The 27,825-nt window shown below is 40.8% G+C and overlaps 1 protein-coding gene across 5 annotated transcripts in view; it reads right to left on the reverse strand.

Annotated features, from left to right (window-relative positions):
• The window catches only part of ATXN7 (ataxin 7), a 90,615-nt gene that overhangs the window by 51,172 nt on the left and 11,618 nt on the right, over window positions 1-27,825 (reverse strand). For 4 of the 5 annotated variants that reach the window (XM_075095773.1, XM_075095776.1, XM_075095772.1 and 1 more), the window contains exons 2-4: window positions 20,296-20,388; window positions 12,068-12,340; window positions 11,392-11,460 (exon numbers count right to left, since the gene is read on the reverse strand). In XM_075095773.1, the coding sequence (XP_074951874.1) occupies window positions 11,392-11,460; window positions 12,068-12,329 (331 nt within the window). In that variant the 5' untranslated portion in view covers window positions 12,330-12,340; window positions 20,296-20,388. Of the gene's footprint in view, window positions 1-11,391; window positions 11,461-12,067; window positions 12,341-12,475; window positions 12,693-20,295; window positions 20,389-27,825 lie in introns of all 5 variants that reach the window. The other variant, XM_075095775.1, reaches the window with a different exon arrangement.

Here is a 27,825-nt window from a genome sequence, read left to right on the forward strand (position 1 = left end):
ATAAACCTGATTATACAAGCAGCAAGACAGAGGAAGTCATCCTTAGCAAGAAACAAGAATAGACATACTCGGTGTATGACTGTGCAGTGAGACACAGGCAAGCAGTGTCCTGCACCCCACCAGAACCCCACAGACCTCAAGCGGTGGGCCCAGCACATTGTGTTACAAGACTAGGCCTGTTTGCAAAGCTCTGTAGAGGAGATGTCACAGAAGACATATGGAGTCAGTATCAACCAAGAGGCACAGCAACGAACATACGGAGTAGGTATTTTAAAAATGCCACGGAATAGAACATTTCAGAGCACTAGTTAACTGCCCCTAGATGACTCAGGATGACAACAGTAAGTAAGATTAAATAGATAACAGAAAATTGAAAGGTAAACAGGATCCTTTGATATTATAACAAATTTGTAGAGTTTACTACCCTCCAGTACACTGAAAACAAATAACACATCCATCTTCCTAAAGCAGACAAAAGATAACTACTGCAAACATATCTAGGACAACAAAACCATGGTTTACAACAGAAGTGGATCTTTTGCCAGACGCAGCAACTGCTTTTATACGCACATGTATTTCAAGACCTAGGCTGAGGTCTTCAGCGCAAACCCGCCCGAAGACTATGGCAATCTGTACTGGTGCCTATCCAGGGTAGGCAGAAAGCCAAAGCCGCTGCTGCCAAACTTGTTGAGCCAGTCTTCCCAGAGCTGGCCCACAATGCACCGCTTTGTGTTTGGAAATTGCTCAAAAGCTTTTGCTTCCAGCAACAGTGCTGAGCACTTGGGGAAAGATGCCAAAGGAGTCCATGAAAGGCTATCACGGGGCCACCATAACAGTACAGACACCCCAAACGCTCCTGTCAGTTGGTGACATCACCCTGTATCACTGCGATGACGAATGAAGCCCTGATCTTGCAACGCCACTCACATGAGTGCAGGAAAACTCTCAGCGTGATTAAGTTATAAATAAAACTGCTGATGTTGTGCCTTACCATCTTGTCTTCCTATTTTACAATGCAGAGCATCATCTATCCAGATTGTGATTTTGGTCCTTTCCCAGGACAGGGGCCTTCCTTCACATGGTCACAGCTATCCATGACAACTCTTGATGGTGTCAGCAGGACAGATGCAGTGTTGCACAGAGAACCCCCTTTTTATCCCAAGTAGCTGTAAACAAGCCTCAGGTGAGACACACTGACAGCGCACTGAAGACTCTACTCCTGTATTCTACCTACTCTGCAAATAAAAGTAGCATTCTTATCTCCAAGGCTATCAAGCCAACACTTCAGATCATTAAATTCAGGCCACAAAAACAACAGAAGAGACTTGCAGTTTTCATTTCAGCAATGGCAGGGTGGTCTATGCCCCTACATTTCAAGGCATAGGCTGATAGTCAGGCAGAACCAGAAAGAAATTTCCCAAACAAGGGCTGATGCGTTTTGGACTTCTCCAAACACCCCATTGAAATAGCAGCGATGAAACAGCCAGACAAAGAAAACCAAGTCAGCTGGCTATTGAAGCAGGTCCTACAGAAGGGGTAACAGATAAGGAGAGGGCTCTGCCCAGCCTACAAGACATAATCAAACCATATCAGGTATGGTTCAGACATCTCTACTTCCCTCCAGGTCCCAGAACACAACTGGTAGTAGATGTCTTTCTTCAGTCACTTTGCCACAGAAAAGAGCATTTAGGACAAAAATTTGCAATCTATTATATAAGCACCCATTACACTAGCTTTGCTAGGCAACACAGATAGATTGAATTTGCTCAAAAATTCTCTGTATATTATGAACTACAATATGGAACAGAAGCTCCCTAACAAGTATGATATCAAGACAGCCGCTTTGGGTAACACAACTTATGCAGCAATGAAAACCAAAATTGCTTTCCAAAATTCATCTTTAGGTACTTTTATGACGTAAAACGCTGGCTATCAGGAAATTCATTTAAGCCTTTCCTCTCAAATACTTCCATTTAGTACAGCGAGGGCAGGATGACTGCCATCTCTTCTAGCCGAGCAGAACACACACATTCAAACATAGACTATACATTTTAAAACACGAGTTAACTGAAGATAACATCTTAAATCCCAGAACCAAAGCCCAAAGCATTCCAGTAGTCAGAGGCAAGTTAAACTCCTTTAGTACATTTCTAAAGTCATCCTAATTGAATTGGAGTGAAACAGACAATTTTAAGATTTCCTGGGGAAAATGGGAAAATTTATTATTTTGAAAGCTGCTTTCCGAATTATTTTACATGGCTGTCTCAATAATCTGACACCCACAGTGTCTGACTGTTGGGAACAATTTTCACTCATTGAAATATCCATCAAAAATACAGCCAGTTAACCCAAATTTTTGCAGAGTTTGAGGCCTCTGGATATTCCACGCTGCTACAGATTTGTTCTGAAGGGATAAGAAGAATATTTGGTATGGCTCACACGTACCTATACTGTACGGATGATGCCTCTTTCTCCTTTTGGCATCATTTGCAACAGCCCTCCAATAGGAGATAAAAATAAATGGCACCGTAACTCTTCCTCAGCAGAGTAACCCAGATGCAAATCATATTCTTTCCAGTTCACAAAGTGACTGGGAACCACCTCAGGAATTTCAAAGAAACTTTTCATTTCTATTACCTAGTTTTCTAACATAGCTAATTACTGGAAATAGATTTAAAAACTAACCAATATGTTAAATAAACTAATTCTTACTTGCTGTTTACTTTTCACAAGACATATTATAACTGATCCTGATTTATACTACAGTTATTCACTGATATCTCTAATACTCTTAAAGATAACTAAGATACAAGACCTACTATACCATACAATCACATAGATAGCCATGTAAAAGTCAGATCAGATTCACTATGAAGAGATACATAAGGAAGTATGGCCCAATGGATTCTTGGATTACCAGACCAAATATGTGCTGGAAAATTCAGTATCTTTAAGCAACCACCACCGTAAGTTAGAATGCAACCATTACTTCACAAATGTTTCCCTTAGCAGAGATGGAGGAGCTGCTTAATCCATCATTACTGGGAATAAAAAATAAAGATTGTAGAACCACACCCTGGATGTAAACGGATACAGATTTTCTTCTGTATTTTAACCTAAAACAATAGCCAGAGGGTGTAATTTAGGCTATATACACCTTGAGAAAGCAATGGCTACAATATCTAGGGACTGACAATTAAAATGTTTGCATAGCAAAGCACTTCTCTGCTGGCTGGCTGATCAACATGGTTGTCTTGCACATGCAAACCCTCGCCCACTGAGCCCCATGACCTGGTCCTGCATCCTCCCTCCAGTCACAAGCAAAACCCTTGTTGACTTTGGTGGCTCATGACAAGACCTCACTTCCCCAGATACCACTTAATAAACGGGCAGAACTCCAAACTTCCCACTGACAACATCTACTGCATCGTTTGTGCAGTCAATGAAAAAAAACCCACAGACAGAAAACTAAATTTATGAAGGGCAAATACAACAGAATTTGATGTTAGAGGAAAAACAAACATCCAATTTACTGAGTATTCAGTGTGTTATTTGCTTCTTAGATTTAACTCATTAAAGCTTCTACACTTCATTTTAGTGCAAGCTGCTATAGGACTTTCAGGCAACTATATCAGCATGAAATTGTCCAACAACCCTTCTTGCAAGTAAAACCGCGAGAGCTCCAGATTTCAGAACAAAAGCGCGCATCACGGACTTACAGCCTCAAAGCTGCTCCCAATTGGATTTTAGCCCTTCGGCTGCTTTGTATACTTTTTTTCGATGCCAGTTGAGAACATTACATTTCCTATTACACTACAAACAGTTGACAAAAGATGCAAGTCCTGCTTAGCCACAGAAAAGCAGATCAAGAACACTGCATAAGTTTTCTGGCTGTTATAATCCCACCAGAAGAGAAGGGAGGCATAACCAATTATCCCTTTCACCTTTTATTATCAATGAAGTTTGTCTATGGGCTACACTGAAGCTATCAAAAGTTGAAATCAGGGCAGGGGGTGAGCCTGTAAATAAACAATCTTTCTCATGGGAAAACAGTTTACCACAAAATAGTTTATTCCACAAGGGCTGACAAGCAGCGTTTACATGCAGATAACTGAGCATTTGAGTATTTATAGTCTACTTGAGCCAATAACGATCACAGCGACCATTTCCAAAGCTAGTGATCATGGCTCCAAGTGACGTGGGAGCAGCTGCGTGTGCAGTTTACTTTGATGAAGTCATAAGCTGTAGTATGATGTTACCATGAGTATCTCATTTACCACGAGAATCAGTTTGAGAGCCACTGCACCACCGGTCCTGGCTCAGAGCTGCACACAGCCTGCGCAAACAGGGAAAACTTTTGACTGTGCAGAGCCTTCTAGCAACAGGAACACCAATTACAATAAATTAATTGCCTTCCATGACAACTACTTTTACAGTTGTGCTACTCTGCTCCATTACACTTTGAATTCCCTTTGCCAGATATTAACATTTGCTGCTAAAAATTTCAGGTGTAAGTATGAAGCTGTATTCATTTCTGTGCTGTCACCTACACTGTAAGAATTTCTAGGAAATAATGCTGAGTATCATACAAACAGGCAACTTCCAAAGCAGTGGTGATTTTCTTCATTAAAAGGGAAGAGAAACAGTTTTCAAGCACCTTATAGACTGTTTAGAGTACTTAATTACAAATCAAATTTTACAATGATTTGTGAAAGATTAAATCCTTTCTGTCTTGTAAAGGATAAGAGATCACACATATCCCCAGCTGGCCTTTGACAGTTACAGCCACAGGCTAGGCATAGCCAGAAAAGGTGCAAGAACTGTACACATTTGCTTTTACAGACCCACTGCAATGGAAGAAATAGCTTTTAAAATAGTTACCTTAGAGAGAATAATCTGCATCCTCTTAACCCAATTTATTTAAAAGTACCCTTCACTAAGCCTTTTTGTCTTTCCTGCTCTACTTAGATGACAGTGTTATCAACTCGTGTGAAAGTCATATTTCTACATAATATTTATCGTATTGTTCTCTTTCTGAGCATTTGCTTTTAAATGTAGAAGAGAAACTATACAAAAAGCAGTATTTAATCAAGTAAAATCAAGACATCACCTCTTCTGCACAGGGATAACACAGCTAATCATACATACCACTTAAGCATTAGATAACAGTGAATTCCTGACTGTTATGTGTGCATACAGACAACTATTTCAAAAGTTCTTATAATAAAATATATACATATGTATGTCTCCTGCTTCCTCACATATTATGGATAGATTCAGGCAGTTTTGTGGCTGCAGTTCCAGTGAAAGTCCCCAAGGCTTTGCAATATCGCACTAATAATAAGGTAATATCTAAAACCCGCAAAGTGTCTTTAAAGCATAAAAGATGACACAGTTCTAACTTGCAGTCTAACATCACAATATTCTATTTATAACATGTGACTCATCTCACCAGAAAAAAATCAAATATTGTAAACAGAACATGGATTTCAGGGAGAAAAAAGCCAACAAGAAAACAAGGGGGGTCACTGCAGATAATCTCAAAAGTAGCATCCTTTCAAATTGCATGTTTTTCAAGCTCTCTCATAAAATCTACAATTTTCTTAAACAGTTCAATGCACTTTTAAAGTCTCCTTGTAATTGTTTTACAATAACCAGTCCACAAATCCTTAAAACACTTTGTGTAAACAGTCAATTAAAATGCTATGAAATGAAGAGATTTATCTGATTACAGACTGCAAATAGCTATGCAGAATGTCAAAAAAGAAGCATGGCACTTTGTACTGCTACCTTGAAATACTTATTTCAGTCTATTAAAAATTCTTACAGTGCATTTGCAGGCAGTCAAGGACTATAGAGCCCTCTAAGCATCTTTGATATGATTTAACACAACAAAAATCAACTCAGTTGAGCACCTCCCAAGGCTGAATAAAAACAAATTTAAATTTGAAATAAGATGCTGTCTCTTACCTGTATTTACAACTTAATATTGGGGAAAAAAGTTTCACCAATGCTTTAATTATTTATTGAACCTGCTGCTGGGAAAATTCTAGACCTTGGCTCTGTGATAAAGATGCTTCTAGTGAGCCCTCCTGGCCCAGTCCTGGATCGCACTGCTCACCCCTGCCCAGCACAGGCTCAAGAAGAACAAGGGCTCATTGCACAGCTCTCAGTACCCTCACACAGCTCTGGTAACGTCCATTAATAACAACCAATACAATCCAATCTCAGAGCTTCTGCTGAATGCCCTAGAGGTTCATAGAGTCTCTTTTTTTTTTCCTAGGACATACTAACTGTCCAAGACTAGAAGTTCAACTGCTATCAGGTGACACGATGCTGAACGGAATTTGCTCCGACCTGCTCTCCTGACAGATTCCTACGGTCATGAGGTCTTCTGGAGCATCTTCTGAAGGTGCCTACCAAAAACTGACAATATGCATTCCCACAGAAAATTCAACACTTCTTTATTAAGACCAGCATAGTCTAAACACTGTAAGAGTGGTACCACGCTCTGTCACCACACAGACAGCATCAGTTCTGACTTGTGATACCTCCGATCACATCTAACACATCAGTGACAATCGCTCATCTAACCTCAACCTATGGTAAAGTAATTGTCTCCTCCTCATCTCCCTCCATGACCATTGAGAGGACCACCTCAACCAAAATAGCTCAGTTACGTACAGAGAGCAATCAGAAACTTCCTCAGGATTCTCAGAAGCACCAAGTAAAAAGAGTTAGAACAAATCCCTGGCAGACTGTATGGATGCTGTAAGGGTGACAAAGACCTCTTTTTAGCCAAGACTCAACAATCTTGATCAAAGATAATTGATCGAATTGAGCTCAAGACCTAAGTTACAAGTGTTCTGTCCTCCTCCTCTTTGTTGCCAGTTAGCTATTACCTATAGTGACAGTACTAGGGAAGTGCTTGAAATAGGCAGTACCAAGGGATTCACCTCTCAAAGGATGTAACACACACAAAACCAAACCCAAAAAAGCCCCACAAAACAAAAAAAGGGGCTGTATGTGTAACTGAGAGGATGAGATGCTTAAGCTCTTGCAAAGGCACCCCATAGTCTCAGCATGCACTGAATAAGCTATCAAAACCAAACGCTCAAACAATTTTAAATTGCCAAACCAAATCTCTCTTCTGTTCTCCACACTTCTATTTTCTATTCTGAGATGCTATAAATTCCATTGCCTTTTTATTATTTTACATATTTCATTATTATTTCATAAGCCAATATAAGAATCTGACGGACTTTCACCCCAACCACTTCTAAAGGGTTGCACATATTAACAAGTATTACTACTAGTAATGATGATCATTGTTAAGAGCCAACAGGTTCTTTCTCTCTGCCTCTCCAATACAGCCCTGGGGGTTATGGTGGCTTAGGTTTTTTTGGTTTTGTTTTATTTAAAGCAACATACAAGATAACTGGTAGCAACTGGAAATTTACTGTGGGGAGACTCAGAGTTTTTCGGAGGGTGAGGGAGGGTTAAGTCCCCAGTCCCAATGTATAGATTTAGGCCTCAGTGCTTCCACTCAGAGCTTCTCTACTCTTCCACAGAGCAAAACGAGCCAACCTGTTGTCAAATTTTGCAAGAAGTGAAACTTCACTCTCTTGAAGCCCAAAGTTACCACAAACAAACTCTATACTTACAAACACAGACCTATTTAGAGATCATCTTCACAACAGTAATGGACTAGAAAATGTTTTAAAAGAAAACCAAATTCAACACAGGTTAGCAAGAATCTCCTGAAAAATGAACTTGTTTGCCAAAATGTTTCAAGCACTGATTACAAAGTTTGCCACTAAGAATTATTTTATTCAAATGAAAAAGTGTCAGATACTGCAGACACATCAACCTTCTTTTGAGACCTGCTGCATCTCCAAGATGAACTGAGTGTACGTGAGCACACCAGCTGTATCTGATGGCACATGCTCCTAGTACCACACAAACAAGTTTGAAAGATGCACTTCAGTAAAGCTTCATCTTAAAATATAAGAAAAATGGATGAAGAGGACTAGATTTTCTGCCCCACTGTTTTAGAGTGCATTCATCACAGATTAAAATGCAACATGCTATACTTGCAGGGAAATCGTACCTTTTGCTTGTTCACAAGCAGTAAGTGACTATATGAGCTAAAAGATTCAGTCATGTGAGCTACATATGAAAATAACTGAAGTACAATTCCTTCTAACACGCTCTTACATGGACAGCATTGCTTATCACGAGAAGATTTCAGTGTACAAAGTCAAAGTAAATTTTAAAGGGTACTTTAAAGTTAAATTTTCCCATGATGGCAGATGCCTCTTCCTCATTTTCAACTATTGGGGATCTTCTGTACCAAAAGCGAGCCATGTCCATTGGGCCCGTACCTTATTCCTGGAGCTCTAATTTCTACATCAAAGCTCAGCGTGGACTGCTACTGCCTCAAAAAGCAACATGTAGGAAAGCATCCAGCAAGTTTCTCACTTTGGTGAAGGTCTGTGAGGATCCCAGCAGCAATGATCGCGTATAATGGATTAGCAGAATAGAAAGCATTTAAAAGCAATGAAAAAGAAACTGGGAAGTGTGAGAGACAAATATTGGGAGTTTGGGAAGCCCAAATTCAATATCTAGTTCTTAGTTCAATGACAGCTTGGTTATGTCAAGGAGGGTTAGATACAGGAAAAAGCGTTTGAGACCATGAACTAATTTTAGTTTCCTGATCCCTACATGGAACTAGCATCACTGACAGGTATTAAGGACTCATCAGCCTTCACAACCACCAGCATGCTGAGAGAGGAGCTGCCTGATCAGCAAATAGGAAATGCCGGTGACAAAGGTGTGTCTGAAATCCTGCCTCTCTCCAAAGCCTGCAAATGTTGTCCTGGAATTACACATTTATGTCCTTTTTTCCTTTAAAAGAATATCAGGCATCATTCTTTTCCTTTCACAGGAGGAGGAGCTGGTAATGTTAAGCCCCTTTTTAATACAGAGTTATGACAATGGGAACACTCACTCTTCATTCAGGGGCCACAGGCTCTACTGCCTGCAAGCCTGAAATCCACCTCTCGCCACCCAGCAGGCTGATGATGAAGCTATTCCCACTAGAAGACGCAAAGAAAGGGCATGTGGGAAGGGAAACAACTACAAACTGTAACTCAGCGGCCGGTGGGAGCCTGGCCTGAAAGCTGAAAACTGATAAATAAAGAAAATAGTTCGTGGTTTTGAACCCAGTTCTATGAAGTGGGCTGTAAAGTCATGTTCCCTCCTTCACTCCCTCTCCAGGCCATGAATATTTAATTGTTTTATGCAAACTGGAAGAGTTGCAATGCAAGGTTAAATTAGCCTAAACAACCTTGAAATCCTTTTGTGAAGTCAGGCTTCTGAGTCAACTCTCAATCTGTAGACACATAACTTTCTTATACAACAAGTTCTGTTGTTAGCCGTATTTAAAATACTGCGTGGTACCATGACAAAAATCTTGATGTTAGAGTTAATTTGACAAAATTTATACTTTTGGATCACCTGTGTTAAGATCCATAGTTTAGACAGTCCAATTACTTAATAAATGTTTGTTCCTCAATTTTGAACGCAAAATTCTTCCTGGGAAAGGGAATCAGTTACAGTATTCTCAAAATTTTATTTGATCACACAACACATACGTACACTGGCACATTTTGCTGCTCCCCTAGCTCTTTAAGTGCAAACTTAATTAATACTAATTTTCTCTTTTTTTGTTTTATTTTGCAGTAGGCTGAGCTCCCTGCAGACTAGCTACAGGTATACACCAAGTGTCTCATTCATACGTCATAAAGCAACTGAAATAAATAGACCTCTGGAAGCCTGACAGAGCTCCTGAGTTTCACTTTTAATTCTCAAAGTGTTTTATGAACTTTCTTCAACTCATAACCCTAAAAATCATTCCCATGGTTGGAGTCAATGCAGAGAAGCTGTGCCTCAGTGGTCAGCCTGTGCAAAAACAGCTTCATGATTTCTCTCCAGGGGCGAGGGGGGGGAAGAAGAATTATTCCTCACCCTGCCAGCTAATCTTTAAAATCTGGAAACCTTAGATGCTTGCATTTTAAGAGGTAGAAATAAGAAAGAATGTTTGAAAATCCTTATTAGTAAGATCTTTACTAGGATAATGTGTATGCTTATTGTTATAAATGCTGTTTTAGCACTTGAATGATTTGCGTATTCAGAAACACAAATCCAACAAACTATTAGGTTGGAACTCTGCAATGAAGTCATAAAGCGATTTTTCAAATGCCTAAGGACTTACACATACACTTAGAAGATGCAAAGTGTTTCTGAGCACCGCACCATAACTGTCTATTGCATCTCCTTACAGGTCAGTGACCACTGACTCTGGTCCTACAAATTGATTTTTTCCAAATTTTAGCAACAATAGTAATTCTACCATAAATAGACATTTTGATTCAGCCTCAGTATAGATCGCTGCCTCCCGATCTTACTAGCCCATGCCACCTTGCTTTAGTTTTCATTTGCTGTTTGTAGCTCAAGTAGTTAAGTGCTGAATCGGATCATCTCCTAAGATCCTGGCAAGTCCTGCCTTCTGGCATTGTAAACCAAGTTTACAAACTCAGTCCTCCATTTCTAACAGTGTCAAGTAGATGACTCTGGTCTAGCTGATCTAGTATTTAAAACAACGATGCCTAGTCTAAGGCAGACTTCTCAGTAACAGAAAGTTCAACAGAACTGAGCTAGTGCCAACAATATTAAGAAAGTTTTTTAGCATTTCTCTGCTGTAAAACAATCGTTCAACTGGAGAAAAAAAAATAATCGAACATCACAGGTCACACTTATCGCTGGTTTCTCCGCTTCCTGTTACAAAGTTACCAATAGTCTGTAGCTTTCAGTCATTGATTGCTTTCAACTTCAAGTCACATTGTTACTCTTGAAATGAACTGGGCTGTTAATGGGCTTTTGCTAATCGCAGGTGAAAGGTCACTCTCATTTACCAGTGCACTGAGAAATAAATGTAACACATTGACATAACAGAGAAACGGATCAGCGTTCAAATAGCAACATAGATTATATTAAGAATCAAAATATTTTAGCCCAAGAAAAGATATTATCGGTGCTGGTCACACAGCTTCCTTAGGACTATTTATAGCAAAAAACACCAAAAAATCCAACTAGAAACACGGTAAAGACAATACAATAAGTAACCTCTACCCTCCCTTACCTTGTAGTTTTGGGATTAGATATTAATAATAATGCTCATAACACCACTCACTGACAGGCCGCAACACCCAAATCCAAAGCGATAGGATTGAAGATAAGTTTCCTTTCTCCTTCCCATGCACGTAACTAGCTGTTACAAGCAGGAAAACTTCTCCATGCAGTTTTTCTTCAGGAATGAATCGCACTCACCTTCTCGGCAAAGTCGCATTGCTTCTCGGTTTCTTCCGTATTCCTTGAAACTTTCTTCTAATGCTGTTCCTAAAACCAAAAAGCCACAAGATCTCAATCCACGCACAAGTCACAGAGCGGGGCCGACCCCCCCCGCCCCGGTACGGGAACAAACCAGCCCACCGGGGATACCCGCTCGGATCGCTGCGGCAGTAAACACAGCCGGGGGGAGACCGAGACTCGCCGCCCCGTCCCCGGGAGCCGCTGTCAGCGGTCGGGGGACGCCTCACCTGGAGCGGGCGCTCCCCCCGCCCCAAGCCCCGGCTGAATCGAGGGCAGGAGGTGCCGGCCTCCGGGGACAGCCTCAGCCCTCCATCGCACCGTGTCCCGGATTACAGGAACTGGGACAAGCGCTGCCCGCTCCGCGGCGCTCCCCGGCCTCGGGAACCGCAACCGGGCAACGAACTCGGCCGCGACGTTGGGGAGCGGGGCGGGAGACACACACACACCCACACACCCCCCCCCGGACCCAATCTCCTCCCCGGGCCCGGGACCCGCGGTGCCCCCCCGCCGTGCCGTGCCGCACCGGCGCCCCGCTGTCCCTCCCGCGGCGGGGCCGCGCCCGGGGCACCCCCAGCCCCGCAGGGAGCGGGGTCGGACCGGTAGCGGCGGCTCGGGGGGAGGTTTGGCCGCTCACCGTCGTTCCCGTGAAGTTTAGCAGCATCGACCCAGTGGCTCCAGGGCTGCCCCAGCATCGCCTCGGGGCTGGGCAGGGACCTGCGCTCCCCGACGGCCGCCATTGCCGCTGCGGTGGCGGCGGGGCCGGCGCCGCTCCCGCCTCCTCCGCCTCCGCCTCCCTCGCCGTGGCGGGGCCGCCGCTGCCGCTGCCTGGCCGTGGCCGCCGCCGCCGCCGCGCTGCGCTGCTCCCTCCTGACGTCACCCGCGGCCCGCGCCGACATTCTTTCCGCTGCTATAATGTAACGAGAAAAAGTCATCGGGCGCTTTTAAGGTGGCGCCGGGTTTTTAAGGGAGCGCTGCGGCGCTGTCAGCCCGTTCGTTCTCCTCCCCGCGGGGAACCTGCGGCCCTGGGGCGGCGTCGACTCACCTCTGCGGCGGCCCGGGGGGCAGGAGCCGGGTGCCCATTATTGTAGGGGAAGCGCTCCCTTCCTCTTCACCGTGTAGGTGAGGCGCGTTTGTGTGTTTGCGCTAACAAAGCGGCGGAAGGGGTGGGGGGGTGGGGGGGAGGGCAGGGCTACGCCACCCGCCAGGCGCTCCCCGGCTCCATGGGCCGCCTTTCTCTCTCCGCACCACAGCCCGCGACCCTACAAAAACAACGGCCGCATCACAACCCTGCCTGGCACCCGCTGCCCCGGGGGGGGGGGGGGGGGTGGAGGACGGACCGGCGAGGCGACGCGACGGGGCGGAGACGGGCTTGCGCGCCCCGCCCCTCCTCTCCACCTTAAACCCGGCGCCTCCTTAAAAGCAGGGGCGAGCAGGAAACTCGCTCCGGGGGGGGGGCGTACCCCCGAGTTTCCTGCTCGCCCCTGCCTTGGCTATACTTGTAACCTGTCTCCCGGGGGGGTCTTGTCATTGTTATTCCCCATTTCTTCATTTCTTTTTAAGCAACAGCTGGATTTTTTTTTTTTTTTGCCTAAACTTTGGGATGATGTTGAGCGGCGTTAAAAACAATGATTAAAGGATGCTTTCCTGCTCGAAAACTCAAAGTAACAAAGTTTAACCTTTGCAAAACCAAGTTCTTTGATTAAAAAAATCTGGTTTTAGAATCCATTTATTACAGGGTTTTCTCTCCAATCGACTAAATCGTTCAAGTACCAATGTCAAATTAAACTCTCAGGCCACGATCTGCAAAGCGGCCACACTCAACACCACTGTCAGTAATAGCATCCCCAACGAACAACTGAAAACGTACTTAAATCTGTTCAGCTGCCCCTTCCGTAGGCCCTCAGCCCACGCATACGCTCGAGAGCACGGGACTCGTGCCGTCAGGGGAGCTGCTCACAGACCCCATACGCCTATTTGCAAAACTTGACAGCAGAAATCAAAACTGTAGATAAGTTTCTTCAGACCGCATGGTCCCGGTCCTGCAGAGGTGTATGTACGTGCAGGCTTGGTTAACCCTTGCTATTTTCATTTGAAGTGTGGAACTATACATGCTATAGCTGTTTCCTTCCAAATTTGTGCACATAAAAGATGTATGAATTCTAGCTCGTCAGACAACTGTCATATGGGATGGGATAGGCTGTGATTATACAAATACTTTCAGTGTTCCACTCAGCTGATAATTCACATCACACTCGGGATCTATCTTGTAAAATTGTAGATCTAGTCCAGAACATCTAGTGAGGCTTTTCTCTCCTCTTCATCACTGTAAGTCTAATTTAACTGCTTGAATAAGAGATTTAGATAACAATAGCAACAATGACTTCTACCGCAGATATCTGTAGCAGGATTAATTAAAAAGGCTATCAGCTTCTTGAGCTGGGCCCTGTCCTTTCACTTGCACGTGTTCGTAACTGTACCGTAGCTTCCCAAAACAGTGGGACAGCTCTTCAACTGAGGTCTGAGCATCAGTAAAGGTGTTTATGCGAGCAGAGTCTAAAGGTAGATGTTGAATCAAGGGCATTATCATTTGACTAATTATCAAACGGTATACTTTATAGTATAGAAAACTACTTACAATTAAAGCTAAGAACATCACTGGAAGAAGAATGTCACTCAGGTGCTACACAGTTTCTGAACAGAACCTAAGCCGCTTTTGTGGTTTAAAAGCCAGATAGGGAAAAAAAAAAAATCTCTCAGCGATTTCTTTCAATCTTAGTTCTTTGAGTGCTCCACAGATGGAGCCTAATACAACATCCGTGGCCAAATTAAGACTCCAGCTATGGACAAGGCAAGTTACAGGCAGAATTATATTCTCGGTGTCAACACTCTGGTCTACAATACAAACTTCACTTCGTTCATACAGCTTTCCTTTGTTCTGGAGGAAGCTGTCAGAAAGCTGCCTCAGCTGCAGTTTGAGAGGATCCTCAAAACATCTAAGTGTCCATCAGATTCGTAAAGGCTTTCATTATTGTTTACTTTACAGACTCATAAAGTAAATATCGTGATGGGTGACCAAACAGAGCCATAGAACAGCAACGCCTACTTTTATAGTGACAGATTTTACCGTGACATATCAATTTAATGTTCACACATCACGTGATCCTTTCCTTGAAACACTGCTAGTGTATGTATGTCCAATTATGCAATAGTAAAATGGCTTAATTTGGCAAAATTCCACTGATTAGCTCACTACTTTAACAAGCCAATATATTATCAACTTTTCAGTTTCTACCTTGACTCTCATCAAGTTACTCCAAAGCCTCTTGCTTTAGAAGTGCCACCCAAAGAGGTGAAACACACACCACCTTTATTTCATACATCTTTGACGATCTCCTTTCTTGCTCTTTTTTGCTCTTTCAAACTGTTTGTTGCATTTTTCCCCTCCCTCTTCCACAATTTTTCTTTTTTCCCCTATATATTCCCACTCAAGATCTAATTCTGCAGTCTGGGCCTCAGGCTGTCCTTTAGTAAACCCTCTTCCGCTAGTCAAATATTTTCCCACTATGTCGTGAATACATCAGTATTCCAGTAGAGGGAGGAAAGTGGCAGCAGAAAGATCAGTTCATCAGTTCAATGCACAAGCCCGATTAGTCAGAGAGCAGGAACAGGGGCAGATGAAAAACCAATTTTACAAGGGCTGGAGGTGGAAAGAATTTTCTTTTCCCACAAACTCACTATGCTGAATATGTGTTGGGGTTTTTTTAAGCACACAAGTTCAATTCTCTTAAATTGTTTCCATAGCACTACACGCAGATGCATTGATGATTTTAGTGAAAAACAGGGAAAACCCTGAAAAGCCATCATGTTAAAAGGAGATCAGAACTGAAAACACATGTACAAGCTGTAGACTTTGAGCGGAGGTGACTATTACGGATCTAAAACATCCAGGCCAGGAGCACAGTCATCCAAAAGCTCCCTTGGCAATCAGTGGAGAGCCAGGGATGCTTTTGGGACCAGTTTGGTCCCCCCTGGTCCAAAGCACTTTTTGAAGAAGCCCCTCTCTTCCCACTGACCACAGAAGGAGGCAAAGATGACCAGGCACCTCCATTAGGCACCCATAATTGAGTGGGACAAATATGCTCAGGAGTGGGCAGAACACTGAAGGATGGAAAGTTCTGCCTAGAAGCCAATGCTCCTTTAAGAGAACAAGAAGTGGTCCAGAAATGCCACAATTCAAAGGGCTTAACTGAGGAAGCAAAATAGCCCAAGAAGTAGCATCCAGACAGAGATGATGTGTGAATAACCACAGACTGCTTGTGTGTGAATGAGAAGAGAGAGAAAAGACATGGAGGAGTAAGTTAATCTCAGATAGAAAGTAGAAAAGGAAAAATGTGAGGCAGGAACATGGCAGAAAACAGTGGATGATATAGAGAACACAGCCAAATAATGGGGTGAAGAAAGCATAAACGAACAAATATATCGCAGCCTGCAAAAGGAAAGAAGGAAAGGGGTCAAGAAGAGAAAACAAACCACACAAAAAAGGAAAACCCACAGTTTCAAAGCTCACTAAACAGATTTAACAACATATTAAACAATGGTTTGCGATACTATAATTAAATGTATACCCACAAGCAGCATGCAACTGCTTAAAACTGCAGCGGACGGTTATTTTGCAGCATAACACTGCAAGCATTTTTTCTCCTGTACCGGCAGGTTTCATTCTTTTGCCAGGTGGTCTGGGAAAGCCATTCAAACAGAGAACACCCACCCCAGTTGTTCAGTTAGAATCTGTAAGACAGCCTCTGTATAGGACCTGAGATATGATAATCCTTAACTGGAATGAAAAAGGAAGGATGGATCTGCAGACAAACACTTCTAAGAACAGAAGTACAACGATGTGATTCACCAATGATTTTCTACAACAAAAGCAAAAGGATGCAGGAATTGAAGTGCGAAGGGAGAGACCCAGAGAACCTACAAGGTTGTCACTGTATCAGTACTCAGAAGAAAGAAAAACAGTGAATTCACAAAAAAAGTCTGTCAAGGAAAAGATCTGCGGGGCACTACAGCATTAAAGGAAATCAAATAAGTTAGTTCTAGCCAAAAGGTATGAAATGATCAAGAAAGGCTTAAAAATAAAGAACAAATATTATTAGTGAAGCCTTGTTGGTAGATGAGATTCAGGACGAAATGACAACCCAAGTAGCTGATATGCTGGAGTGAAGCCCTGACCGTCCCATCAGGTCCTGTCGACAGCAGTGGAACCAGGAGTACTTTCTGTGCATTTTAAAATATGGCTCCAGTATGAGAAGTATAAGAATATAATTGGGCAAGTAGGGGGGCAAGAGACAGAAAGTTCATATAAATCAGCATGCCCAGATGATGAGAGAACGATCGAGCCATAACAAAACAGACCATTTCGTTTAAGGCCCACTACAGAAAAACATTAATCCCTTAAGAAAAACACATTACGGTAATCTATAGTTCACTCTCACCTCCAGTGAAATCAAGCAACTTCTCACTTTATACAGAGGACCATGATCCTGCGGCATAATAATCATGAGCAGAACACAATAAAAATTATACAACAAACCATGCCAGTCTATCATCCTTTGCCCACAGATCCTAGAAACAGGTTGGTGTGTATATTTTATTTATGAGTAACCCCTCAAAGGGGGAGCTGAAGATGCTCAGAAGTGCTGGAATACAGCTACTTTAAATACTGGAATATGAAATTATTGTGGATACCTAAAATAAACCACCTGTTCCAGGGGAAAGGACAATATTGTTAATATTAGAAGACTAATTTAAAGTATTATTTTCTGAGGAGAAGGAATGGGGGAATGGAGGCTAATAAATGTAAGTAAATCTGAGAAGAGTTCTGCATTAGGATGAGAACGCAATAGTGCCCCCAAACTTCACAATCACTATCCTGAAGATAACAGTATTTTTACACCCAAATTATGTCACTGCCATGTGTTAATAAAATATACAGTATCTAACAAAACATTGCAGCCACTTCCTTCTTTACTTAGCTATCAAATATGTCTTAAATGCAAACCAAATTTCTGCAAGAATTGATGACAGAAGTCTAAAGCGGAATAAGAAGCATAAAGAACACAGGAACACAGATCCTTGCCTTGCTTAGATGTCACTAAATACTGTCAATTCGTGAAGAGACTTTTACAGACAAAACACCAAATAGTGACACAGAGTTTTCAACTGTTAAAGGCAAATAGGTAAAACTACACAAAATACATCCAGTTAATTATTTGAAAATCAAACAAATCTTTATTTATTTTACATAAGGTATTGAAATAATTTTTGAATTTGGAAATGTTACAACAATTTCAGCAATCTAACTATGCAGATGAATCATTTTAATCAAAGGAATCGGAAATGGGTATGACCTCCTAAATTCTCATTTATACACAGAGAATACAGTATTACAGTTTAGAATGATTAAAATACACAGCTATTCAGGTCAATTGTAGCAAAATGTTAGTGCTGAATTTCTATTTGTTGAAATCAAAGCACTTAATGGGAACTGTTTGATACCAATGATCTTCCGATGGAACCTAACTACCACGCAAGGTTTCCTATCCCTGCCTGGTTTCTTGCCAGCTTGTCTAGGTGGCTCCTTGGCAATTCACTGAGGCAGAAGACTCTGGGTCCAAGCACGGCCCACAGGACTCAAGAGCTCCCCAAGACCACAATGATGCCTACCTACGATGTGAAGCTGTGTGAGTCCTCATACCCTCAGGAGCCTGACATGCTGATTAACATCAAAACAAAGATCCTAAGAAGCCTGGCGCAAGGAAATTTAAATTTATGCCATTCTTCTCATTTGATTGCTGCTTGCTGATGCTACTTGTACTGACCACACACTTAGCAAGTTAGCCACAAAATATCATACAAATTGGACACAGACAGGTCTCTGGTACTTGCCGGGATGCATGCAAGGGCGCTATGACAGTTAGTTTGAAAGGTCATGGATGTGGACGATGAGATTAGTGGTAAACTGGTCAAACTGCTGTGCTCAAAGGTTGGTAATGGATCAAAATCAAACTGGCAATCAGTCACAAGCAGAGCTCCTTGGGAATCAGTTCTGGGCTCAATTCCACTCAGTAGCTTTTAAAACGATCTGGATGATAGGAGTAAATGCATCCTCACCAAGTCTGCAGGTGACACGAAACTTGGAAGACAGATAGATGCAGAAGTGTCACTACATACAGAGACTGTGACAGGCTGGAAGACTGGGCCAGTTCATGAAACATTAGAAAACTGGACAGGGTCCAGCAGAGGGCCACCAAAGTGATTAGAAGGTTGGAAAACTTACTGAAGAAATGAGAAAGAATTGGGTTTGTTTGGCCTAAAGGAGAGAAGGCTCAGGTGGGATGTAATCACAGCCTTCCAGTAAGTAAAGGATAGTTACAGAGAAGATGGAGTACTCTCTTCACAAGAAACACAGTGACAGAGCAAGAGGCAACTGGCACAAGTTGCTTCAGAAGCTCTGTCACAATACAAGAAAGAAAATATTCACTGTAAGTACAATTAAATATTGGAACATGTTGCCCAGAGGAATGGTGGACTTCCCCTTGCTGGAAATACTCAGCACTTGGCTTGACCAGGTCTCGGATAACCTGCTTTCAACAAAAGGTTGGACCAGAGGATGTCCAGAGGATTCTTCCAATCTAAACCTTCCTATGATTATATGAAAATCGGATACATGTTGTGGCCCTATTTAGTGATGAGGACCAAGGAAGTAGATAACAACAATGCCAATTTCAGTTTGCAACCCCAGGCGTTCTGGGTTCACTATTATAGCCACTTCTCAGACTGCTGGAAAATCCAGGGGAAGCATTTTCTTATAAGAACCTCAGGTATTACGGTTTCCGACATTACATATTGCAAGAGCCACACCATGACAAACATTCCTCGCTCTTCTTGAGCCCAGATTAACTCTGCCACTTAAGTTCTGCAGACTGGCTCCATGCTAACTGTAATGGCCCCTTCTGCTGCACTATTTTAAGGTATCTCAAAAGATGATTTGCACGGCAAATTTCAGCCAGCCTGTAACAGACTGGTTTCTTCAAGTCTTAAGAAAGATTCTTTCGAGATGTCAAGAAAAAATATATGAAATGGTGAAATGCATGTGATAATAAAGAGTAGAGATGAATGTAAAGGAAACAGAGAAAGAAAAGGCTATTATTTCAATGAATTAGCAGTTCTTGATAAAACAATTTGCACTAGCAGCTTTTTAGCCAAAACTTCGATTTATTGCCATAATGTTCTCTTTTTCCTAATGTTCTGCCAGGAGCACTGGTCACAGAGAAGAACCCCTCTGCATCAGGTAACTGTACAGTCTTTGCCTCAGTTTACAGTTCTACTTTCTGAACTTGTAAGACAACAAGTACGGTATATACCAGAGCCTGACAGGCTTCAAATGCTTTAAAGCATCATGGAAATGTGGAAAGAGACCAAAAAAAATATTCAGAAAAAGAAGTTTACTTCTTCTAAAATATAATAAATAAATCAAAAATATGCCTATCTGCCACATCTTACTTATCCAAATCACTTCATCTAGGTGATTGAGCTATATAATCCAACTTACTTTTATCTTTTTAAGTTTGACTGTTCCATGCATTGAAGTTGATTGTAAGGTCGCTTTATTTCCCGCTGAAACATATATTAAACACCTGCGTTTTAAAAAAAAAAAAAAAAAAAGGCTCCCCACTGCATCTGGTAACACTTCAGACTTGCTTTGCAATCCTGCTAATATCCTGTTCTCCATGCTTCTCACATCTAAAGTATGTGAATATTATGCTTAAGGAAAATATTTGGGTAAGCATGTCACAGTACCTTGAAAGTATGGTGATTCGCTGGGTTGATTTATCAATTGATCTTCATCTGTTCAGATTTTGGAAGCTTTTTCTAACTTGTACCTGATTGATTCTGAAAGAAAACATAAAGAGTACAGCAATAAGACATTTGAAACCTTATCTCTGTTCCACACGTATAAATGTATCTGTTTAAAAACTAACATGACGCATTTTATAAATTTTACAAATACAGTTTCTGCAATGGATTTAAAATTGAAAGGTAAGCAGGGAGCTGTTATGCACTGCTATGTGCAGAGCAGCTCTTTAAATGGCAGCCTGACATTACCAGAAAGGTATGCATTGGATGAAATCTCAATCTTCAGCCCAGTTACTGCACTTACTTCGACTATTACTGACCAGATTTCCAAGCAGACGGTTGTGTCTGTGTCACAAGCTGGTAACACTACAGCACTGGATTTTCTACACAGGATTTCTCTAGAATGTAGCACGACTCCAACAACAGGGGCTCTCGGTACACAGTCATTGACATTTTTACCACCAGGTCATAGAACATGGATAGCTAAAAATGATCCCTCACGTAATAGTCATTAGTGACTATTACTGTATCGCTGATGAAGAATTTAACAAAAATTAGAGAGATGTACAGATTGATGCCTTTCCCACAAAAGGAACTTTTATCATCTCAAGCTCAGGTTTTTAAAATCCTTTCATTCAATGCTTATAAACTTACTGTTTCTATAAACCAAATTTAAGCACGTTTCACTTTGTTTTAGCATTATTCAATGCCTAACTGGGTAAGGCTAAACCAAAACCATGTTAAAACTTGAAAAAAAAAAAATTTACACATCCTTGTACACAGGTTATAGTAAAGATAAAATAATTAGTTTTTAAATAAGCGCTTGGAAATTAATCTGGTGATTTTTTTTCCATCTACTAAAAAGTCAAGAAGGTAGATATAAATAAGCAAATCTAGCACTGGGACCGGATGACACTTCAGAGAAAACTATTTTTTTCCCCTCCAAGGATTAAAGTCCAGACAAGAGGAATGCAGTCCAAGAGGGCATCTGAGCTGTCCCACAGGGTGTAGGGCTCTGCCCGGTGGAAGGTGCAGAAAGAAGCTTTTCCTGGCTTCTGTTGCTCCTCTGGCAAGCTGTCTGCAAACTGAGTTCATGTCTTTAAATTCTTCTTAGGCCCTGAGGATAAAACCCTTTTCTTACTTTTCTTTTAAACTGCAGCCTAGCAGCTGACATGATCTTGACTGAGATCACCTACAGATATATTTACTATTTCTAAGCTTTACCCTGGCCAGTGACATACTTGATCCTAAGAAGCATATCTGAGCTTCATTATATCCTAGTTACTCCATAAAACCCAAAATTTTCTTGTTTGCAGTGGACAACACTTGAGAGCAAGTACAGTATTATCTTCTGTCTCACCTCTGCAGTTATTTTTCTGCTTTATTATTAATAAAACTGATTGATAACAAATTCCTGTACTAGTAGAAATCTCAGAAAACATTGTATTTCCTTGTTACACGTACAAATCTCATTGAATACTACCGTATAAAACTTTCTTTTCAACTCATGCTGCTGCTCACTGGGAAAGGCAACACAGCATTTATCAAAAATCCTTTTTTCCTTTGTCTGTTTAGGACAGGAGACTCTGAATTCATACAGACCATCCCCTTCACAAAAGATCACTCCGTGTTTAGACCAGAAGTCCCAATCCCTTCAAGCATGCGACCTCCCTGCTGTGGAAGTAACTCACTCCCTCAACTCTACCCCAGTTTCTTTAGGGGATATCGGAGCTCTGCATGCAAAACGCCCTTTCTTTTTTCCTGACGCAAATGTTATTTGTTACATAAAAGGCAAGTTGCATTGCTTCATGCAAAAACGAAAACAAAAACTACCTATAAAACAGAAGACTTCTCCAAAGGCTTAAAGATCTAGAAACAGGGCAATAAGTAAGTGGTAAGTACAAAAAAAAAAAGGACCAGATGAGGATGAAGGAAGGATCAGCAAAAATTTTATTCCTATAAATGAGAGATCAGAGCATACTATGTCACCACCTGTGAATTTTGCTGTAGGGATTACATCTGGAGTCGAGTTTGAAGGAAGTTAAGAGAATAAGTTTCAAAAGAGTAAAGTGACAGCTTAACAACCCTTTAAAGAAAACTCTCTCTCTGGATAATGGGTGGCAAAGAGGAGGAATGATTCTTGTTGAGAATTTACAGCAGGTCAATTACAACCACAACTGTCAGCAAAGAGCAATCCAGGGAAGCGATCAGATGATTGAGAATAAGCCAGGAGGAGTTCGCTCTCCAGAAGGTAAGCACTTTGGTACCCTGGAAAAGGGAGAGCTAGTTCAAAGATGGAAAGATGACAAAACCAATCAAAGCAGCAATCCAAGAAAATGGAAAAAAGCCCCGCATTTTCAAACCAGCAAAGCAGAGTTAGCATTCCATCACTCCCAATGCCTGACTGTCAAAGAAACTTGGTTGCAATGGCTATTTAATACCTGAGGAGTTACTGATACACAAGACAGGAAACCACAGCCTGGCAGAGCAAAAGCTGTATCCCAGTCAAAACTGTATCTACACAGATGTATATAATGAAGGCACAGTTATGACAACTAACGCGTATTATCCATTTAAGGGAAACATACTTACATGAAAATTGTAATTGCAAAGCAACTTATTAAAATAAAAGAAATGTAAATGTATGTGTTAAGGCATTCCCATCTTTTTAAAGCATCAAAAACAATGCCTCAGCTATCCAAACTCCTTCAGCTCTTGTTCTTTTCAGCTGTCAGAAACAGGTACCAAAGAAGGTGCCTCAATTTTGGAACATTCTTTCTCCTTTGTTAGCTACTAAATACCCATATTTAAGATAAAATACAATGTTTGCGTTTATAGAAACAAAGATTTGGACATGGTTGGCATAATCACCACAATACTGGGCATCATTTAGTCATTTTATAATTATGGGGATAACCAAATGAGGTCATATTCTGCCCCTTGGAAAAATGGGTGCAGGAGGTGCATGTTGAAAGAAGATGAGCTGGCCAGCAGAAGGCTAGAGGCTGCTGTTACAGCTAGCTAGTAGCTCAAGGGTAAATCAGAGCAATTCTCAGGCTAATCTCATTTGTGCTGGAGACCGACTCAGGACCCGCCAACTACAGAATCTCAGGGGGTCAAAGACGGCATAAGAACTGTAAGCTCTACCAATTACATAATTGGTCCTCCTATTCCCTTCGGGAGACACAATTCTTTACATCTCCACAGATTAAAAGCAAGTACCAGCTACATGCTTCAGATAGAGATTAGATAGTAACCTTCTGTAAATACCGATTACAAAATTGCAGCGTCTCAAGATTTCATGTAGTTTCTATGTATACCAATATAAAATATTTCTCAGAATTACCTCAATATTTACTATTATTTGTGCAACACAAATGCAACAGAATATTCAGTGCAAAATATAATAATGACACAAGTTATTTTGAAACTATGTGAAACACACATAGGTATCTTCAGAGGTAGCAAGAAGGCTCAGACTTCAATTACAAGTACCTTAGTTACTATATAACACCTTTCGGATAATTCTAAATAATTTGATAAAAATTGCACAATAATTGCACACAGCAAAGTGTACTTGAAGGGTTTTAACTTTGACAACTGGCATTTTCCTTTGTCTAATACCAACAGGAAAAACTTGCATTCGTCATTTTGCTCAACATCTTCATTATCGCTAATTTTAGTTTTATCTTCCAAGAATTTCTTTTTTAACGTAGAAGTCTTCTTTAGCAGTAAGATTAACAAAGTCCTAAGAAGCCTTTGCTTATTGCACTTCAATTGTTTAAGTGCAACCACACAAAGCACAGAACAGACAGGTTAAAAAAGTACTTGGTTTCAGAAATAATGAAAGGTAGTCTATAAGTGAGTATCTTGCCTTGTATTTCAAAACACCTGCATCTTCAGTATGATTTATACCACCGTTTGAAAGTTCAATCCATAAAACACATTAGCTTACTCCATCTAAGATAAATAAGGACAGTCAAAATTATATTTATACATTTCTTTAAAAATGTATTTATATACAACTGGAGAGAAGAAAAAGATATGTTCTGCATTTTACACCATAGGAATATTCCATACCAATTACAACTTGTGTTAAATCAGAAATACAAACAACATAAAGACACTGGACATCAGGATTTCCCTTCTTTTTTTTTTAATAAATAAAATCCTGATTGGCTCATTTAAAAGGGTGCATGAAGTAAAACAGTAATGTTAAAAAGACTACACAAACATATATATATATATATGTTTTATGTTTTACACAAACATATAAACATACTTTTCAAGACAAAAAGGCACAGCTAATCAAGACAATGCAGAGTACATGATTAACATGATTTGCAAAATTTATTACTGAGCTTCTCTGGTAAAGGTAATATTATTCAAACTACACCGTCATGGTTATTGCAGGTTAAAGATTTCAAATTAGCTCCTCATGTATACCATTACTGTGAGTGGTTGCATTTTATCTGTCTAATTTTAAATTACTGCAGGCAGATGAAAGTCATCTTAAAATCTGACTCATAATTTAGGTACCAGACCACTAACCTTAACAGAGATGCTGGTTCTTACACAGGTACAACACTACTCTCAGTGTAAACAAAGGACACTGGCATGCACCCCAGGCTAAGGATGTCAGCATTTTTCAAACACCTTTCTGACTGTTCCATTTTATGGTGATGCAATATGACCTACATTTTCAATGGCCAAAGAGAGACAGAGAGATAGAAAGGGAGGAGATAGAGAAAAGAAAGACAGACAGACCTTTGCTGTCCTTACTCCCCGTTAACTACAGCGTTAACTGTCCCTCATGGGGATGGTAATGGGCAAGAATAAAAGTGGGATAACCCTAATGTAAATTCTGAATGAGAAACTGAAAGATAGGCTAGCATAAGAAATAGCAAGATTTTTTTTCTACAATCCCGCAAACAAGTACATAGCAATACCCTCAACAGGAAAGAACAGTAGAATCAATAATTTTATAATCAGTTACCAGCACAAAGGTGTCTGTAATACAGACGCTTATTTTACCACCTTATATTTCCCATTGTGTTCCTACAGCTTCATTTCTATGTATTCCCTTTAGATCTCAAAACAAAACACAAAATAATCGACATCATTATCATCATTTTTACAGCGAGAGAAATTGAGGAAGGAGTGGTGATTTGCCCACAGCTACCTACCAGGCCCAAGGCAGGGCTGGGAACAGAAGGCATCACTCTTCATTATCTCTGTGCTGTGCAATCTATTAAGGGCTGTGATACCTGTCATCCTAATATATAATCTTGACATAATACCAGAATTATCTCTATCTTGTCTTTCTTGCACATGAAACTTCACACAGAAAACTGTACTGAATTACCGCTAACTCTCAAAATACTTTCCCTCACAAACGATAGTCCACATTTCTCAAACTGGCTCTGGAAACGCACTTGTCTGTGAATTGTAAAACTTGGCGCAAAATGTCAATGGTATTTTCCATTATAAACATGTAAAGAAAATAAAGACCTAATTAAAGCTTTGATTCCTTTTTTTAATTCTGCTGCAACTAGTGCATTTTTCCGTTCAAAAATCAGTAGTTTTCCCCAGTTAAACCTGTACCTTAAAAAATTAAAACTTGTTGCTAGGATTGTATTAAGCAAAAAATCAAGATCTTCTGATTTTCAGTTACTCTTTTTTAGTGCAAAAAATGTCCTGCAGAATATTTGCAAAGCGCTTACAGGATCACAGTCCCTTTATTAATGCTGGTAGTTAATACAATACGCAATGTAATGGTAAATCATTTTCTTACTATTGAAACTGAAGGCCTAAACTTGATCTTACATACACCTCTGTAAATCCAGAATGACTCCAGCACTCTCCAAAGAGTTTCTTGGGATTTGCACATACATAAACAAGACTGTAATTTGGCACTGCTTTCAAAACCAGAGATCAATAAAACGTATAGATTAATTCCTAGTTTTGAACTGTATTTATTGTAACAATAGCTCTCTTATCAAGCAGAATTCATCTCGTGAGGTGCAATCATCCCTGCACAGCAAGTGCTGAGAAACTGTCGTTTATTTGCTTGAGTGCTGCTGCCTTTTCTAACTGCAATGTTATATCCAACTGTTTAGTAGTGACAAATGAGGAAAGCAAACAGCACCTATATGAAGAAAGGAAGAAAAAAACTTAAAGCCCATCCTAATGTAAAAAAGAAGAGACAGAGTGGAGAGTCGAGAGACAGATTGCTAATAAGTATGAAGGAAAGGAATTACCTGTAAAATCATGGGAAGGGTTTTGGGAACTAAAAGAGGATGGATGCTGCAAACGGAGGATGCGGGGGTGGTAGGTGGTGGAAGACACAAGATCTTAAGCAAAAAGAGAACTGTTTCTCCAACAACACGTGCCCATAAGACTGTGAGGAAATCCTCATTCGATTAAATGAGATCACAACCACGCATTCCTCCACTCCTATTATCCCTGGCTGCACCTTGGTCAATCTACTTTGCTCTTTGAAACTGAATTTAGTGGGAAACTGGTATTTCTTCCATTACAAACACATTTATTTCTGCTAATCTAGGACAAGAGTCTTGCTGATCTAAAAGAAATCTCTTCACTCTTGTCAGCATTACTAAAGTTCTCTTTTGTGGTTATTTCACTGCAACATTCTCTCAGTTTCCCTTATGTTTTGCCCATTTTTTTCCCTTTTCTTTCTCTCTTCATAGTATCTCTGTTGCGGTTTGGAAGGGAGAGAAGCTGAGGTGACACTTTTATTGCTGTCCAACACCAAAAAAATTCCAGCCAGAGAAGCCAACCGGTGCAGAGACTTGCAGGGTCCAGGCCAAGCAACCCAGAACGATTCTCCCCTTTGCCTACCAGTGACTGCCATCTAGAGTCAGAGTACACCTCCTCACATAAAACAGCATCGGTAACGAGGAGGAGAAAAAAGAGCAATGAGAGAAATGCTAATCCCCGTCAAAGAAACCAAGAACTCACATTCTAGAAAGTTACAACTAGCTTAAAAAATTAAATTATTTGCGTTTCTCTTCTTAACATGCCTTCTGACTAATGAGCGCTCAGCCCACATCTCCGTTTTTCCCCCAAAACTGCAATAGCATTTTGTTATAAACACTTAAGTTGTACATGTGGGGGAAATAGCACTATACTGCTTTTCAAGTAAATCCTGTGGTTCAAACTGTTTGCTAAGAAACATGCTAGACCATACTAAGAAACTGAATACAAAATTTCATCGTTAGCTGAAGATGCAAGTCACCTTTCAAAGACTACCTGTGTAAAAATGCTGACAAAGCTTTAACACTAATTACATTAGTGATAGGAATGTGATTAAAAACATCTTGTGTCGTGAATCGCCACATCTAGTGGCATGAAACTTAATTTAAAAACGTTAACATTTTCATCTTAAGAAATACGTTCATACTGACTCAAATACACTAGTGGCTTAAATGTCTACAAGAGCCCACCCAAGCC

The sequence above is a fragment of the Phalacrocorax aristotelis genome, chromosome 6 (genome assembly GCF_949628215.1).
Source record: "Phalacrocorax aristotelis chromosome 6, bGulAri2.1, whole genome shotgun sequence".
In the NCBI taxonomy this organism is placed as follows: domain Eukaryota; kingdom Metazoa; phylum Chordata; class Aves; order Suliformes; family Phalacrocoracidae; genus Phalacrocorax; species Phalacrocorax aristotelis.